The sequence below is a fragment of the Ptychodera flava genome, chromosome 14, assembly GCF_041260155.1.
Source record: "Ptychodera flava strain L36383 chromosome 14, AS_Pfla_20210202, whole genome shotgun sequence".
Classification (NCBI taxonomy): domain Eukaryota; kingdom Metazoa; phylum Hemichordata; class Enteropneusta; family Ptychoderidae; genus Ptychodera; species Ptychodera flava.
The window spans coordinates 8662542-8681984 of NC_091941.1; the positions used below are offsets into that span (position 1 = coordinate 8662542).

The following is a 19443-nucleotide window of genomic DNA, read 5'->3' on the forward strand; positions in this document are numbered from 1 at the left end:
AACAAACAAACAAACAAAATGATCAACCAATTAAACAAAGACAAACACACAAGAACTAAGTAACAAATAAATCAACGAATGAGTAAAACAAACGGAAAGACAGAAATAATTAAATATACGAGAAAACAATAACTTGAATAAGAATTGTAATAACTGACCCAACACCACATGCAAACTAATCAAAATGTTACGTCATTTTCACTACCAATATTGGGTAGTGATACTGACTTCACATTTTGAATAGGTTGCATTTATTGTTCTGTGAATTATTTTAATTCTTATTTAATGTATTGTTTTATCTTCTATCGTTATTTATATATGTATTTATTTATTTATTTATTTGCTTGTTGGGGATTTCGTCTGTTATTTTATTTATTTGTTATTTATTACTTGTTTGTTTTTGTTTGATTCTTTGGTTGCTTATTTGTTTTCCTTTGGTTGGTATTTGTGTCTGTTTATACTTATTTGATGGGTTTAGTCTATCCGTTTGTTTGTTATTTTTTGGTTTTGATTTTGTTTGTTTGTTTATCCTGGCTTCCCTGTACCACAACACTCATTTGCACAGAACATGCTTATTGCTGATATCTACGTCTGATTCTGACTCACATTTCCGATTCAACGACGATAGAAACAATCTATGCATTTTTATTTGTAGAGACCGAAAAAGTAGGACCTCCTATAACTATCGGAATCCTTGCCACCGAAAATCAAATAATTAAAAATTCATTCATTGAAGTTTAAGGTTCCAAGACAAGAAATTGACCTTTTTAAGCTATAAATTCTCAAGTGATTAATAAGCTCAGAATTCCCGTAAATTATACATTTTCGGAAAGCCTAGATATAGAGCCACATTGTGGTTACCATAATGTCACCATTATTGACATAACTATCATGTGACAGGTAATTTACATAACCTTTCAAAAATCGGTTTTCTCTATGTTTTGTTTCAAGGCTTTCAGATATGTGGCTGAAATTTGTGCAAGCTGTTGCAAGGATATCCAAAGTGTGTCTCAGAATTTTTTAAAACTTTATTAAACAATTTTTATGCCAGAAAAACTGCCAGAGAGTTGACTTTAAGCCTAGTTGATTTCTTTAAAATTCTGCTCAAATAAAAACTAACCAAGATATAAAAAATCTCAGACACACTTTTGAAGAACGTTGTAACAGCTTGCATTCCAGCAAGTTTCAGTCAGATATTTTGAAGTATTTTGAAGCGAGCGAGTGCTTTATACGTCCCTTTTAATCAGTGCGCATGCGTAGATGGATCGCATCAAAGCGCCATACAATTCACAGGAAGCGAAAGTTGTTCGTTGTCGTGTGGCCGATCGCAGGCTTAACCTGGATGTCACGTGAAGGTCATCGTAACAGGCCAAGTCCACGGATATTAATTCATTGACCTCAGTATACATTAAGGTAAAGGTAAGGTTATGTAGCGACATCGCCCCCTGTTAGCGTTACTGTCGCCGGTGTGTGTCACAGGTGTAATACATCGACATGTTCACCTTCACCTTGTATCTACATATTGAGATGCGAGCCTTGCGCCATGGCGTCAAATGTCAACTTGTTGACTCGACTAGCTGATATGTAGATTCTATTATAATCTATATACAAACGTATTAATGCACGCGTGTCATGCTAAATTGTACCTCTATACCGTCACTGCCGTGTCCACAACAACAACATGCAACAGTAATAGGCCCTACCCCACTGTGTTAATATACGCCGGCATGTATACAGTATATTATATGATGGTGGTTCCATAGCGATTAAATGAACTCACGTTTGCCTCCGCAGCCCACATTTTTAAGTGACACTTAACTACTGAAGTGTAAACCAGAACGCCGAATAACTCACCCGAAAAAAATACCCGAAATATATTTTACAGTTCTTATATATTCTGTTTCAATGTAAATTTATAATCCAGGTAATAGTACCTTGTATTCTGTCACATTTTTATTAATTTTCACTTTTTCCTTTAGGGGAACCTTCATTGTATTGTATGACCAAACTCTAAATGGGGACATGTTTTAATAAAGGCATACTAATATTAGCGCTACGTGCACTACTACGGAATTTATCAACTTAAGTCGTTGACAAGGGCACTTCCGACAAATAAGGTCACAGAACTTTCAGAAGGGAGCGCATGTTGCCCACAATGTTATCAAAAACGTGGGAGTCTTGCTTTGGGCTCATTTGTGCAATTGTGTTCAGCCCTTTGAAAGACAAATTGGCCCCTACCCAACGCAAAAAAAAAAACAAACCCAAAAAACTAAAACAACGCAAAAAAACCAAACCCAAAAAACAAAAACAAAAAAAAACAACAACAAAAACCCGGAGTATGAAGAACATGGTGACAAAGGGTCATCACCGGGCGCGGCCGCACTATGGCCTCTCTCTTTGCCTTTGAGATGTTTCTCATGCATTAGTAGGCTTGCTCCAAGTCCGTGGGCATATAAATATCAAAACAGAAATTGAATAAACAAACCAGCGGACTGTCGCGTTAGTGTGAGGTTGTCACGTATATCGTGAGGTGAACTCCATAGCTTGGCGAGAAAATCCAATGGGGAGGGAGTGGCAGTCTCATGCAATAGAAGATCGGTGATTGTGTTTGTCGCGGCGCGGCGGGTCGCTCCTGATTTCTGCCGCAGCAATTGTAGATGTCATTACATATTTGTAGAATGAAATGATCGTTAGTGATATGGAAACGCTGTCTCCTAACTCTGTTACGTTCTCAAGACTGATATCTCTAGTGTGCCACACCTAATCTAGCTGTGGGTCCATAGCTGTGGTGTTTTCAGACGGGATTCCTGCCTTTTACGGGTTGGTTTTGACTTTTATGACTTTAACCCCCGCCACTGTGGTGAGGTTAAAATCACAAAATCATAAAAGTCAAAACAAGCCCGTAAAAGGCAGGAATCCCGTCTGAAAACACCACAGCTATGGGCCCACAGCTACACCGAACCTAGCTGCAGTACAGTAGCTCCAGGTTTTGCCTGGGTATTTGGGTCGGACGGCAAAACCATGCAGAGTCAGCTGGCGTAATTCACATTAGTCGGTGAGGGCGCCATAGCCAACTTATCGTACCGCAAACGCCGGGCCGCGGTCGGTGTGTTGAAAAATCCCAGTATGCGCGCTCGAACCGTTGAGAGCGATATGATTTTCAGCTATTCGATGCGGGACAACATTACATATTTATAGCCATATTAATATTTACTGTTTATTGTTCTGTCTCTTCAGACTTCATTTCCCCCCAAACATTTTATAAATTTTGTAGTTTGTACCTTCAACAAATATTGGGCATGCTCAATTGTACCTGCAGTCGCATGTTGCAGTCATAACATGACACAGTAGGCCTACATGTGTACTGGCTCGTTTCAATACTGAAGTCACAGCCCTTTAACATTGCAGGTTAGTCATCACTCTCAACATTGCCGGCTAGTCATCGATCTTGAAGGAATAACGCTACATGTCTAATACAGTGCTGATTCTTTGTATTTGATTGATTAATTGGCGAAAGGTCAACTTGACGAAAATAAGACATAAGCAGTTTTGTCTTTGGATTCTTCCAATGAATGTAACTTACCATTTCCATGTCGGCTGTTTTAACCTTTAACCCTTGTTAAATCCTAAATTTCTAGTTGAATTTCAGATTTGTTTCAGAAGAAACAAGTTTTCAAATTCATTGGGCTTGGTGTGAGGGGGTGTTAACCATACAGTGTTGCTCATGAAGAGGCGGCTCACATTTGAACATTGCAAACATGATTATTAATGTACTCACTGCGTTCAAACAGATTGCAAATTTTATTTGTTATTAGCAGGCAGAGACGGGGAGAAGTTCAGGAATGATGATGCTGCATGGGTGGAAATTTTTTCTATGAGGAAAACAGTCAGCAAACTAACTTAATTTGTCCTGGTCCAGCTAGGATTGAACACAATGATATGAATTATCAGTAGAACAATTGCAACTGAAGCGTTGTGAAACGCAAACATAAGATACTGAGACAGCCACTAAGGGACTACATGCATTAGCTGCAAATAGTCACCATTACTGTGGTGTTAGGGCATTGGCTATCGTGTACTCACCTTGGGTCACCTAGAGGACATGCTTTTGAGATGGGCGTGACAGGTTTGCCTCTGTTCAGAATGATGGCTCATTTCTCCATTTTACCACAGTAACAATGTGTAATAACATTGTTCACAGCTAGACATACAAGTGCAGTCACATGTAAACTGTGCCCAAACACACATGCACAGGATTGATGTGTTTCGATCAGCACCTCAATGAAGCCATCGTTTGTCATTGTAATTTTAATTTAGGAGAGATTGTTCACCAAGTGGCACTGAAGTTCAGCAACATCTACAAGGGATTAAATGACATTAACACAAAGATGATTGACTTGGACAGGACTGCTTTGTTAGCATTGCTTTGTTTTTTATCAACATTCTTACATCATGTTAATTCTACAAGGGATGGTGGCATGCATTTTTCAACTCAAGATCTTCATAGCAGAGGTGAGCAATATATCGCAATAATCTGTACGAGAGGTTTAAATACAGTCAGAAGAAGACATTACATGGAGATCGATATTGTATCATTTCTGTCAGACTGTCTTTGCATTGTGGAGTTGTTCGGCATGAGGGCAATATTTTCAATCTTTTCTTCCAAAGTGCAAGTACTGATTAGGACAACAATCAAAGGAATGGTTGGGGAATGTGTTTTTCAGTCAAATTAATATCATTAACATGAAGTGTGCATATGGTTACACATTTTAGTGATTCCCTGGGCTATTAAAGACAATGCTTTATTTCTTCTTGCATGTGAATGACACAAAATACATCAATTGTGTTCCCTATTAGCTAAAAGGAAATTTAGCATGTAGGACGACAGATAAATTGTAAACTATGCTCTTCATCATTGACAATACCAACAACCAACAGGATAGAAATGAATCTTAATTTAACATTGTTTACAAATGAGTTATTTGACTGTTTTCTGTCCTGCTGTGTATTGTAGTTCGTCGTGACATCTTGGGTGCCTGTGGAGGAACTTTTACTGGCACCTCAGGGGTATTCACTTCTCCTAATTATCCTGATGACTACCCAAGCAATGAGGAGTGCATTTACTACATTCAAGGCGATGGATCACCCAACAGCCGCATAGAGGTAGGTTCATTAATACCTTAAAGCCCCCACTCAATTATCAGATTATCGAATATAAATATTATATACTTGATAAAATATTCAATGGAAAACAAAAGAATGACAAACTGTTAATGAGCTATTGACACATTTGCTACTGCGAGAACCTGGGATTGAGAAGGGCGCCTTTAATACTGGCATATAACTGAGCAAAGGTATCTCAATGTCGATCAACAGTTTTTTTTCCAGACTTTTCAGGCATAGGTCAACACAAATTTCAGACTATATTTTTATGATGACAAGTTGTAGACATCGTGTTATAACAAACCTGTTGTAAGGAATACAGTTGTATTTCTCATTAAAGGCGTATTGAGAGTGTTTGTTATTCCCCACAGGCAAAGTCCAAGGGGATTTGTAAATTGGGTTTTCAGACATGTGTCCATCCATCGACACAGATATCTCAGACATGCCTGAGCCAATTACTTTCAAACTTGGTACAAAGATAATACACTATGGCATATATATGCATAATTTGCTTTTAACTGATTTATGAAAAAAGAGCTGTATTTATAGAGAGACTGTGCTAAATTTTGTGAAACTTTGTACAGATGTCAGTCACAGAAAGCTCTAAAAGTGCATAAAGAAATGCCAGTATTTAGTCAATTAATTGCTAATTTGCATATTTAGTGAACTTTCCTAAATAGTGTGCCATGTCCATAAATATTTCATCAAATTTGATTAAACGTGGTACAGATGTTGATTTTGAACAGTGTGCAAAGACATTTAGCAGTATCATATCAATTAATTGCTAATTTGCATGTTTGATGAACTTTTATAGTGTGATAGTCTAGAACTATGCATATTTGTTCCGATGATGTTGGATAGTCAAGTTTTTGAGGCAATATTACAATTATTAATGAATTTTTGTAACGAGGGTAATATGTCAAGAAATACTTCATCCAATTTGATGAAAACTGGTACAGATGTTGAGCCTAGATTGCTTTAGTAGTGTACAAGTATCATGTTAATTAATTTTTTATTTGCATAATTCATAAATTTATTGTATTTAGGGTGAATGTCCAGAATCACTTCATCAAATTTTATGTCACGTGGTACAGATGATAGTTTCAGTGTTATTATAGGATGCAAAATATTTAGTAACACTGCAACATCCTGTCAATTAATTACTAATTGATTAATTTAATGACCTTTTGTAATTAGGGTGGCAGTCTAGATTTGCTTTCACCAACCCTATTGTTTTCTGTAGTAAAGTTGGGCCTCTGAACAATCAAGAATGTTTGTAATTAGCCATCGATATCCTGAATGACTGCACTAAATCCTGTGAAATTTGTTGCAGATGTTGATCACACAAAGATTTTACAGTAAAGAAAGGCATTTAGAAGTATCAATATCTAATTACATCAAATCTCTTATATAATGAAGATGGGTTTACATTGTCTCATAGCTGTTTTTTATGACAAGAGCCATTATTCAGAAATGCCTGGACTTGTTTCTTGCAAATTAGTTGAATTTTGACATTTCAAGAGCCAGTGCATGACCAATTTGGTAAAAGGACATAACCCTAAACCATTCATACTGTATACTTGTTAACACTACAATCCAATATGGGCATCAGTCTCAGGTCTTTTTTACCCTCATTTCTCTTTTCATGTACATCATATTGACTTCCATTCAGTTACTTTCATTGACAAATTCGAAATTACTAGCGAAATATGTCACTGCAAATAACTTTTTTATTGTTTACCTTGGGGCTTACTTTCTGTGATTCAGTTCCGTCATTTATGGACACTTTTAAAGATGAATTTGAGAACAGCCAAAACCTTTTTTGGAATCTCATGCTAGTTTCTACATCAGAAAATACAGTGGTGAATCAGTACAAAGACAGAGTGGTTGTCTATGCATAAGCTCAGTTTGTCCTCTCTCAACAAAAATTCGTGATTTATACTGGGATTATTCTCGATCAAAATTAACAGCCAGCTTCGATGTCATCAATTTTGTTGCATCAGAACATTTTTATTGGTCTTCAGTGTGTTTTTTTCAATGTAAGCAAACTGTCACATTATGGTGGTCAATATTTCTTCTGTCATCAAAATTTCAGCTTGATGTCTCATTTGTAGTATGCACCTCAATAGAAAAAGACGTAACCTTTTGCTCCAACTTTCCTCAAATTAGTCCTTTAACCATTCTCTCATAAAATAAAGAAGTGATCAGCCATGGTGGCGTATACTAACACCATGAAGGTGTACATATTTATTCATCTCTCCAAAACATTAGCTTCTCTACAGCTGTCCATCACATCGCTTTGACGAAAAGGCCAACATGTATTTCAAGTTTGCTATAATGGTGATCAAATTGGCATAGACAAATATTGGGGAAAGTTTTTGTCAAAACCTCTTTTTCCTCTAAACCACGTATGCAGATTTGTTCCAATGATATTGGATAGTCACGTTTTTGAGGCAATATTCCAATTTCGTTAACTAATGTTTTCCTAAAAAAGTACCAGTCACATAGATTTTAAATTTGTGACTAAAGTTCCCTGGTATGAAAATATTTTGGACCATACGCTCATTCATGGTCAAGACATCTGATAACTTTCATATTTTGTATGTCAGACACACAACAAAACTGATCAAACTGGAGCATATTATCATTGATGCTTTTTAAAACATAATTAAGTTATAGTGAGAAACATTTGCTCAAACACAGAGAAATCCAGCCTTCATGTTTTCATATCTTTCGTATATCTTTCCTGTGTGTATGAGTTAAATTAGTTTCCATTTCAATTGGAACAGAGTGTCAATAATCAATGCTTCTTTGATGTACTTTTCAGCTCACATTTACCAGATTCACCCTGTCATCATCTGATAAGGTAGTAGTGTATGATGGAAATGACATGGACGGAAGCACTGTGATCGGTCCATTTGCTAATGAAACAGACGACCAGCTTCCCATTATCCGTTCATCTGGCACCAGCTTGACTGTCCGATTTACGTCGGAATATTATTCAAGAAATGAGGGGTTTTACGCTGAGTATAAAACCGTGCTATCCACATCAGAATGCGGTGGCATATTTACAGCAATAACAGGGACCATTGCCTCACCATATTATCCTGAATCATATCCAAGAAATGTGAACTGCTACTATTTCATTATTGCTCCCGATGATGCACGTATTTTGGTAAGTTTGCAGTGGCTTGATATCAATTACAGGAATTGGGTTATAACACAAATCTACAGCAGAAACCACAACAGCAGACTATTCAAGATACAGCTACCATTGCAATGCCATGTTCTCCCCAGGATAGAGCCAAAGCAAGGCGGTTAATTTGCATAATAATTTGCATATTCATTAATTTATATTTGTATATGGATATAAGCATGCACATGCACTCACACATACATGTACACTCACAACAAAATGCAATGGTAACACACTAGCTGCAATAATTGTAGCCTTGGTTCGCGAGGGGCCTTAGGCTTCTGTCATGCGGCTCGTGCCTTGCCCCAACCAAGGCTACAATTTCTCGCAATACCTGCTCGTGTAAAAGCTTCAGTGAGGATCTACACTGGGTGCTCAAGGCACACACAGGGCCGCATTATCAGAGAATCTCGCCTTACCGTGCGCAAATTTCACCATAATCCTGCTCCCGGATAATGTTAGAATCCTTGTAACCCCTATTGATGGTCAACTTTACTCCTTGCAGCTGAAAAATGGGGCAAGGCACGATCGATGGTCGGGATATTTTAAAACATAGCGGGGAGAATCAAAGCGTAGCAAGGAGATTCGAAACCGTACAGGGACCGCTCTATGTTAAAATGGCCTGGGGAGAACACTGCAATGAATTTACGAGTGATTACTCTAGTTCTTTTTCTTTTTAAGGACATCTTACACTTTCAAAGTATACAAATGTGCTTGTCGAAGCCTACAAGTCTATTAAGTGACAACAAAAACTATATTACGTTATGAACTCTCTAAAAACTTCCTTCAATGTACCATTTCAAACATTATTTCACTTCGGTATTAATATTTGGGTGAAGTTCCCTTTCTTTTCTGTCTTTGAACATTATATATTAAAAAGTACTGTTCAGAATCAATGGAATTTTTGTGACAAACACATTTACTACACAGTTGAAGGATTAGAGGCAGCTTTCATTTCATTTCATTCAAATTTAGTTGAAAGATGCTGTATGTGTGTATTGAATATATCCAACTGATGGTGAAATTTGCATAGGCACATTTTCTAGAGGCAAATTTGTCAAACTATTTTTTCTGAAAGTAAACGGCTAATAGCTTTAAAAATTGTCCGTTTTCTGAGAATTATTTCATTCAGCAAATTAAATGAAACATTTACACATGTACATTTTTGCAACCAGATTTTCTCATTTTGGTCTATTCATTATGTCTGTGAAACTGATTATCCTCTTATGTGGAATCATACTTAGTTTCCAATGTTTCGATTGTGATTTTTATATTTCATTTCAGTTTTTAGTGACTTCCTGTTTCCATCATCTCTGCAGATATTCCATACTATCAGAGTTTTCTGATAATAGGCCCAGGGCGTTTATTCAAAAAAGGGTACATTGTTAAGGGCACACCTGGAGCTTAATAAGTGCCCAGAGTGTTAAATTCAGTAGTACTCACAAAAGCTAATATTAGAGTTGAAGTTCATAGAAACAGTAACAAAGCAAGAATAAGAAGTTGCAGAATACCCTTTCATGAAAGTTCGAACTTTCGTTTTCTTTTTCGTTCTTTGCCTCAGCAAATTTTGACAAATCCACTTGCCCCTCATAAGGAAATAATATTACACTTTCTCTGATCTGTGAAAGACACAGACAACACACTGACTTACCTCTTGCATATCCATGCAGTTATTTTCAGTACAGTAGGGATGTTTGATGTAAATGGCTGCACTCAGGAAGCCAGAAGCCTCAACATCTTTATTTTGTTTGCCACACAACAGTCATTTTGTTTGAGCTAATTTGTAGTGTAACGGTAAGGCGATTGAGATGTCTCTGGTAAAAATCAAGCAAAAGTAAAATCCAAAATAAACTCCCAGCCCCCTAAATAATCGCCTATGAATGTGTATGTGGATGAGTCTATTGTCAGATAACCCTGGTAGTGCTATAGTTCTTCCTCTTCACAAGTTGATGCTTATATTGCGGCATCTTTGTACCCCTTCTACGATGAAATTTACCGACATGAATGTCTGTACTTCTTTTACTTTACAGTTACAGTTTCAGAAATTCAACTTGGATTACAGAGACAATATGTACATCTATGAAGGATTTGCTGCCAATGATCACCATTTAATACGCAGTGTCTCAGGAAGGTACCCTAACTTGGCTGATGTGATTACGGATGACCACAATGTGATGCTGGTGCATTTTGGGTCGGGTAACTATGCTTCAGGGTCTGGATTCTTTGCAAAGTACAGCCGAGACATGTGTGGAGGTACATACTCTGCAAGCATCAATGAGGGATATATACTGTCGCCCCTCTATCCCAAATATCAGAAAAATTTTTTCGACATTGAAGACTGCTATTACACCATATCTGTTTCTGATGGAAATACTATTCAAGTAAGTGTAGATCAGACTCTTTAGTTTTTCTACTCATACAGATTTAATACTTAATATGAAGTGATTAAGTTTGTTGCATTTTAAGGAAAAAGGTGCTTCGGGGACAGATGTTTGGACTCTCAAACTTTCACAACTTCTGTGGAGTGGTGACCCAAGATTTTTATTCTCGATTTTGAAAGAGATCGGTTTAATGCTGCTTTGTGGCTCAAAAGTTCAACACTTTTCAAAGTTGAGACACCCTGAAATTTTTTGGTGTGGAGGAAACAATATATATGATCAGTGGCTACATATTGACTAAATTCCCCTATAGACTTTCTCTTCAATACACATATAAACATATAATAATAGATATGTTGAAAGTGACTTTGTATTTCACCACACTGTCATTAGAGAAGAGCAAGACACTATACACACACTTTGAAAGATACTGGGGTTTAAAGCTGTAATAGCTGCCATCTCTTTAAAATTTAATGTCACACTTAATAATGTAACAAGCTATAACACCTGGTTGCTGACTCGGTTAGAAAGCACATACAGTGTAAAACCCGACCAAGAGTACCGTTGCAAAAATGATATTATCCTTTTTGCAATGGTACTGTGGACGGGTTTTACACTGTATGTGTTTTGGGTCATGACACACAGCGACCAATTGTTATCTTGCGATTACCATTGTTTACCACCTTTAATGTCTGTTTTAGTCTGGGGGAATTATGTACCGGTATTTGGTTGTGTCTGTGGGTCTGTCTGTGTGATCATTCGGTTCATGCAAAGTTCTCAGAGATGGCAAGAGCAAAGTCTTTCAAACTTGATACATTACTCCCTATGTCAGAAATATGCGTGTTGATTTGTTGCTGTTACAATCCATTATGACCATCATTTCTGTCAATGGTGTCCAAAGTCTTTAACAAAGTGAGGACTATAATATATGTCATTGACAATGACTTGTTTCCTTTAGATGGAGTTTATTGACTTCAGCCTGGAGCCATGCTGTGCTCATTTGAGCATTTATGATGGAAGAAGTGATGAATCTCCCCTGATTGGTGAATACACAGGCTACACCCTGCCATCAAAGATAGAATCAACAGGAACTAATCTCTTCTTGCACTACTATGGTGCTACATACTCATCTAGCCGTGGATTTTATCTTGCCTACCACAATGGAACTGTGGATGTAGATGGTCCATTTTCAGGTGAGTGGAAAAACAACAAAAATATCCTCAAAATGTTTCATCAAATTTATTGCAATGTCGAATGGTTATTTATTGGAGTGATTCCAAAAATACCAAAGGTAAACAATTAAGCTATAAACAAAATTTTAACCTAATCGTTAATTTTCCACTTCAGGGAGGTTGATGCTGTTACACTTTATCATTGTAATGTATAAACTGACAGTGGTCAATTTATAAGGTGAAATTATTGTCCAAAGATTCCATTTTGTGTTCTGTCCTCATGTAGGCATAGACCAGAAACTGGGCACATGCCATTGCTCTTTTCACTTGTTTTTGTATGTGCATTGAGGTTGTTTGTAATTTTCTTCTTGACTGCATTATTGTTCTTCTCTCTCATAAAAATTTTGTCACCGCAACAACATGAAATTTATTTATGCAGTATTTTCATGAATATAACATTGCTAAGTATGTTTCAGTAATATTTTGATCGACTTGCTGATGAAACTTTTGAAATTTACAGAGGCATTTTGTGATTTGTTTGACAAAGTTATGAATGTTTGTTCGCTTAACTTATTAGTGTTGCTGTTTTCAATGTCTCCTCTGCTTGTAACATGTAGATGTCATATCAGGTGTTTTTGTTAAGAGGGTGGTACCCTGGTAAAATGTAGCTTGGTACCACAGTCATGTTACACTCAGTGTGACAGTTTTCGGACAGGGTAGTGAATTTCGCCCAAAGCCGTTTCATAAATGACGAGCAGTACGAAATCTTATTACCATACCCTTCGAAACTTTATTGTGTTTATCTTTAAAGTGTTAACACGATGGAAGTGGTATTAAGGGAGTTAAAGTTGCAAAATTTTTAACCCCATGATGAGTGTAATTGGACTGCTATCGTAGTAATCAGACGTCGTATTTGGAATATGATTATAGGGGCTAAATATTGATATGTTGAAACTTCAAATCTCCGATTTTCAATTTCGATGTGTTTAGAAAATTGTATGTAAATATTTTATGATAAATTATTTACGTTTAATCCATGGACGACGCAACTATATTTTCGACGTGTACGGCGCCTACATATCAGACAGGGGCTGTCTCTGTGTGTTGCTTTCGACACCTTATATTGAACGGTATGGCTAACTTCGCTAAGTTTGCGGCCCGAAATAGCTTCTACTGAAAAAAAAATCTATCCAAACGGAACAGCAGCGTCACCTGACTTAATATGCTGTCACATGACTTGTAAAATGCTATCAATACAGAGCAAAGTGAGTACAACGAACAACATGTCATTAAATGTCCGAAATCTGAGGTTGTCAAAAAACTAAAACTGTAACACTGAGTGTACTGTGTTTTGTTAGTCAACACGGACGAAGTCCGGGGGGACTTATAGATTGGGTCATGTCCGTCCGTCCGTCTGTTCACGCAGAGATCTCAGACATGCCCAGGTCAATTTCTTTCAAACTTTGCACAAGGATAGTACACTACCCCAAACAAATGCACGTCGATTTGTTTCACAATGTGATCAAATTTGGCCGTGTTAGGGGACTTTTTAGTTTACACCTCCATAGACTCCCATGAATAAGGCAGTTCTCCATAGACTTCCATGTATAAGGCAGTTCTCTATAGACTCCCATGTATAAGGCAGTTCTCCATAGACTCCCATGTATAAGGCAATTCTCGATAGACTCCCATAGGCCAAGACAAAAAATAATTTAGTTTCTCATCGTATTCATATTGCAAAAAGGATGCAGTGACACAGTTTTTAGTCCCCACGGATAAAGTCCAGGGGGCTTATAGATTTGGTCATGTCCGTCTTTTTTCCTGATATAGAACCATAACTTAGACATGCCTCATGTGTTTCAAATTGGGAACAAGGACATAGACCTATGTGCCATAGATCTCAACATATACACTCCAGTGATACTTCTTAATGACCACATTTCCCTGCCCCCATCAAGACTAATACTCCTATTACAAGTGGGGACTATGTCATTGTCAATGACTTGTTTACCTTAGTGTACAATTACAGTCCTATTAGGGAACTTCAAAAATACTGTCAGGGTTCCCATTAACCCATTGTGACTAAACCTTGTAAAAATGCAGAGATAATTTTCTGATAGATGGAATATCAAGTGTCTAAATGAATGTCTGTATCTGTTCACAGCCTCTACACTATTGCACTTCATTTTTTTCAGTCTGTGGTAACAACATTGCGTATGGTTTGAATGGCTTTATCTACTCACACTCCTCATATCCCTCTGACTATCCATCGAATCAAAACTGCTCCATCACAATATTGGCGGCTGGTTTATACAATCATGTGGCCTTCAAAATAATTGACCTTGATTTGGCAAATACTGCTCCAAGTTATTCAGGTGAGGCGATATCTTTTTAGCTGGCATAAATTGCTTTGATACCTTGAGCAATAGTACAATATTACAAAGCCATTACTACAGTGTACATAAATACAACTCTTCTATATGTACATATGTGCTCCTGTATCTCATTACTGTGAACAATAACAAAATGCAAACGATATCAGCAAACAAAGCTTAATTACCATTTGAAGAGTTGTATATCTAGTAATCTAGACATCATCTTTGATGTAAAGTAATTGTAGCGCGCAAACAAATCCTTTAAGACTCAAAATAATTTGTCTGTGACTACTGTGCAATTGTCATCTATGAATGATATTCCGTAATGCGTTCCTCCATAAATAAGACAAAGCAAATATCCAATCTAATCATCACGGGGTTTATTCGAATATAAACAAGTCTCCCAGATAACGTATAAGAAACGTATTGGAACGATTGACTGAAATAAATCAGAAAAATACAGAAAAAATAAGAACTAAGCTAAAATTCATATATATATATATATATATATATATATATATATATATATATATATATATATATTTATATTTATATTTTTTTTTTTTTTTATGCAATCCTCAATATCTTAAGATGATTGTACTATTTCAGTGTCTTTATCGCAGAACAGTTGCCTGAAAATATTTCAGCAACAAAAGATCTCACAAGTTTTGTGCTGTACAGAAAATGGGAGATGTTGATGAGTTTTCCATTAATTTGTCAGATTGTAGCGAGAGTGAAACCACAGATGCAATACGAGTCTATGATATGTATGGTTTGGTCGGCTCTGTCTGTTCGAATAATACTGATAATCTTTACTCGATATTTGGAAATATGACTGTGACATTTACAACCTATGAGCATACAGGACACCGCAGTGGTTTCAAGGCATATTTTACTGTTTATGAATCCAAGCATGGTGAGTATCATCTCTAGGGAAATCAATGGATTTACTGTACTGTATACATCAGCAGACCTTTTTCAATGAAGCCCTTAGACAAGAGATCTTAGATCATTCAACATAACTTTAAGGAAACTGGAAAATTCCTTTGACGACACACATTGCTGTGTTTTCACACTATAAGGAGAATCCAGCAAAATTCATCATATTTAAGTGAACAATAATATTTGAGAGATACCAATCAATAATGTTTTCACATGTGCAGGGTTGTTCAACGTGTTCAACTTGCTAAAATTGCAAGGGGTATGTTCAGTTCTACTGGTTGTATGGATAAAGTAACTGAGGCCTGTGTTGCCGCAGGATATTGTATTAAGGGCTGATAAATGTAGTTACGGTAAGGGCTGATATAAAAGTAACTTTTACATAGGTCTCAGAAAAACAGTGAAATGACATATGTCTCAGAAATATGTCCCGTAAGTATGGTAATGATGTACATTATTTGTTTCTCTGGCAGTAAACAATTCCATTTTCATCAAGGTCCCCCTCCCCCGAGGATTTTGAAATGTAAAAATTCTGAACCTTGCAAATACAATGCGTTTCTACATCATATGTTATGTTGTTATTGACAAATAAATGTAGGTTGTCCAAATTTATATGTTAACGATGACATCACATCTTATGAAAACTAATTGTCAACAAGTTGACCACCCTGCACTGTGTTTCATTATGATTTGAGTAGATCAAGAATATTTATTTCAATAAAAGAATAACAAATGTTATTTTCAAATTCTTTATTCTGTATCGGTTTTGATTGTTTTGTTGATTTTTGTGTTTGTGTTTAATGTATTATATAGAAACCTGGAATGACTGCGGATATTCTGGGGATTTTAAATGTAGGTACTCTGACCGTTGTCTTGCACTAAAGCTGAGGTGTAATGGCTATTATGATTGTGACGACGAGTCAGATGAAAATGAGTGTCACAATCCAGGTATGTATACTCATAGTAGCTGAAACTTAATTCTTCACAGCATTAAGTGAGTCCATAACATGTATTGTATCTAAAGTATGAGTCCCAGTTAATGCTACGTGTGGCAAAATCAAATTTGTCAGGTTCTAGCTCTATATCCTTGATCCATTATGTGACACACCAACAGGCAGCCACTGACATATAATTCTGGATATTATGTGACACACCAACAGTCAGCCACTGACATCTAATTCTGGATTTTATGTGACACACCAACAGACAGCCACTGACATCTAATTCTCATATGTTAATATCTCTTATAGACAACCAACAACTTAAAGCATGCACATCACAAAAAGTAACATGCTGGGGATCACAAACTTATTTGCTACCTGGATCGTAACTTAGAATATTGACAATGAAAATAGGGACTTCCTTTGTTAGTAAGCAAAGCTTGTACTTAGAAATCACACTGTTATCCCATACACATGTACTAATACAGAATGAAGAGATTATTATAGCTCTTGATCTCTTCTAATAGTGTATGACATATAGCAAAGAACACCAAAAGCATTCTACCGTTGTGATGATAATTTCTATTGCTCCATCTTGTAGGGCGAGATACTGCCATAATCGTAGGATGTACTGTAGCCATAACTATTGTCATCATTGTGCTGATTGCCAGTATAATGTGCATATGTGAAAAACAGACCAGAAATGCAATTTCAACTCAGTCCAGAGGTAATCCACAGGTAATCTCCAGGTGACACTTGATTACTAAATGCAAATATTTAAAGAATGGTAAGTATGGGGATTGTCTCAGATTGTTGCACAAGTTCAAACAAAACTCACTCATTCAGATGAAACCTCCTCCCTTTCCTTGAAACAGAAGTTTGCAAGTGCAAAGTGTTGGTGTCAGACAGACAGTAACAGTTTGAATATACCTATTGAATATAACTCATATGCATCCAAATGATGTCGTCAAGGTAACCAGGTTGACACACACTTAGTTACTAACTGTAGAGAAAATGTCTATGAGTTAATTTATTACAACTGAAGTTGTTTTTCCATTAGGCGTTTCCTGTGTTCTGTATATTTTTGATTACTCAACATGTAATCAAAATATTTCACCACATGCTCTTTGCTGGAAAATTTTTATGTTTTGAATCTCTGCTGTTATTTCCAACTGTATCGTCTGCTTGTCCTTTTCGTCTTTCATACTGTCATTACATTTTGATGGAGATCTAAAAGGGAACATCTAGGTCCATAGCATGATTCTTTGACAGGCAGTTTGAGTAAAACTACATACGGAATGTACGCAAGCAGACGCTCAGAAACTCTTCAATTGTTTCTTCATGATTTGCCATAGATTGTTGTTTTTATTTGTGTTACATCCAGGATGTCTATGTGAGTGATATATAAAGCCATTTGTGTAGAGTTAAATTGTCTCTTAGGTCCCCAGTATCAAATGCAACATTCTGTAATTGCATCAAACTTGAAACCTATGTTAAGTAAAACAAGTTTTCTTTTTCTTTTCTGCAACAATCTGAGACTGCCCCCGTCAATGTTTAGTATTTTTTAAATGTATTTGTAGTGCTGTTTCTTGATCTACTCCCTAAAGCTAAGAAAATGAGAGACTTTTCAAATTTGTAGCAAATTGTCATTCATAGATGATAAAGGATAATGAGGAGTTTACGGAGAATACTCCATTCTGAACAAGAAAAGCTCTTTGACAAGTGTAATCGGCTGATATCTGTAAAAACACACTGAAGGCATGTTGAAATATCCTGTATGTAATTTTTTAAAATGAATTTTACTGAATGCCATAAATTATCAAGCAACAAAATTAATTATATTTATTATGTATTAGGGAAAAGATCAACAAACTGTATGGTACATTGAAATCATCAGACATTGTCAAAAGCAAAGTTATGACCTTTAATGCAACATCACTTGTATTTAAATGCAAACACTTTCAAAAATTGTTCTGACCTCCACAGCTTATGTACGTGGTATAGATAGTTTAAAGGCTTCTGTATGGGCCAACTGGTCTAGAAACTTGTCAACAATGTCTAAAGTAATTGTTCATTACAAACGCAAAGTTTGTCTTGCTTAAGAATTCAGCCATTGTATCCCTGAAACTCTTACATGAAATATGATGGATGGTATACTTGGTATGACACTCCAGCTCCTTGTCAGAACATGAATTGTTTTCTCATTAGTTTGTCATATAGTCTCATTTGGATGCTTTATTTGATAACACAAAGTATTTATGACCTGATGTGATTGTACAGCACAAAAAACTGAATTTGTTTGAATATGTATGATTCCATCTGACAAATTATGCTTCTTTATATTCACTAATTGTTTAATTAAAAATTGTGACATTTTGAATAGATGTTTTTGAAACATTTTTTCACGATTCAAGAAACCTTTTGTAGTTTTTTTCATCACAGTTACAGTACATTGAGCACTATCACTAAAAATTTCAGGGCTTTGGTGTTTTGACCCTAGGAATATGTTTAATTGTATGTATTCAGGACCTTCTTGTAGCAAAAAGCCAAGGCAGGACAACTTGATGTGGTAGCTGTGTTTATAATCTGTATCTAAGGTTGATCAATAGCTCAGTATTGGTAACTGATTCTTATAAACTAATGCAAATAATTTTAATCGCTCATTCATGTTACCCAAGTAGTAGTTTTGACCGGTGTGATGATAAACTGTAATGTAAACAGGTTTAAGGGTAAATTTGGTTTGTCACTTAATACATTTTGCTCGACAAATAGTTGAGGCTGATGCTGTTAGTATTAAAAGGTTATTTTTTTGTTATTTATTTTCTTTCTCATAAAAGGTATACATGTCTGAAAACTACAACAGTGTGGCCAAAAAATCACACGACTATAAGCAAGGTTTCAATTTTGTGAGCTTGAACTTTTTGATGCAACTCGTTACTCATAACAATTACAGAAGGAAATGAATCTTCAAGATTACAGACATGGTATTTATGTATAGACCATTTCGCTATGACAATAATAAGATTTACAATGTTTTCCAATTTCTTTGATTTGAAATAATATCCTCTGATCACATCTACATTCAACTTGCATTTGTAACATCTTACTTATTACTTTCTCCGTAAAACTACTTATATTTTTTGCAACAATACGTTCCCAAAATCTATGCCTGTAAGTGCCGTATACTTGGAAAGTTTACATAAAGAAGAATCGATTTTTTTCCAGTGAAAAAGCTTAACACAATTTTGTAATCTACGAATAGTAAATTTCCAGTGAAAA

The 19443-nt window shown here is 36.1% G+C and overlaps 1 protein-coding gene across 2 annotated transcripts; it reads left to right on the forward strand.

Moving 5' to 3' along the window:
• Positions 1–1280: 1280 nt before the first annotated feature.
• LOC139149218 (CUB domain-containing protein 2-like) lies at positions 1281–18979 on the forward strand. Of its 2 annotated transcripts, none has more exons than XM_070720803.1 (10): positions 1281–1419; positions 4318–4512; positions 5015–5163; positions 7991–8338; positions 10390–10740; positions 11696–11930; positions 14105–14284; positions 15006–15200; positions 16037–16171; positions 16766–18979. In XM_070720803.1, the coding sequence occupies exons 2-10, from the start codon at positions 4389–4391 to the stop codon at positions 16915–16917; spliced, it is 1869 nt and encodes a 622-aa protein (XP_070576904.1). In that variant the 5' UTR covers positions 1281–1419; positions 4318–4388; the 3' UTR covers positions 16918–18979. The 2 variants fall into 2 exon arrangements, with proteins under 2 accessions (XP_070576904.1, XP_070576903.1); XM_070720802.1 differs by having other exon boundaries at positions 1281–1413.
• The last annotated feature ends 464 nt before the right edge of the window (positions 18980–19443 follow it).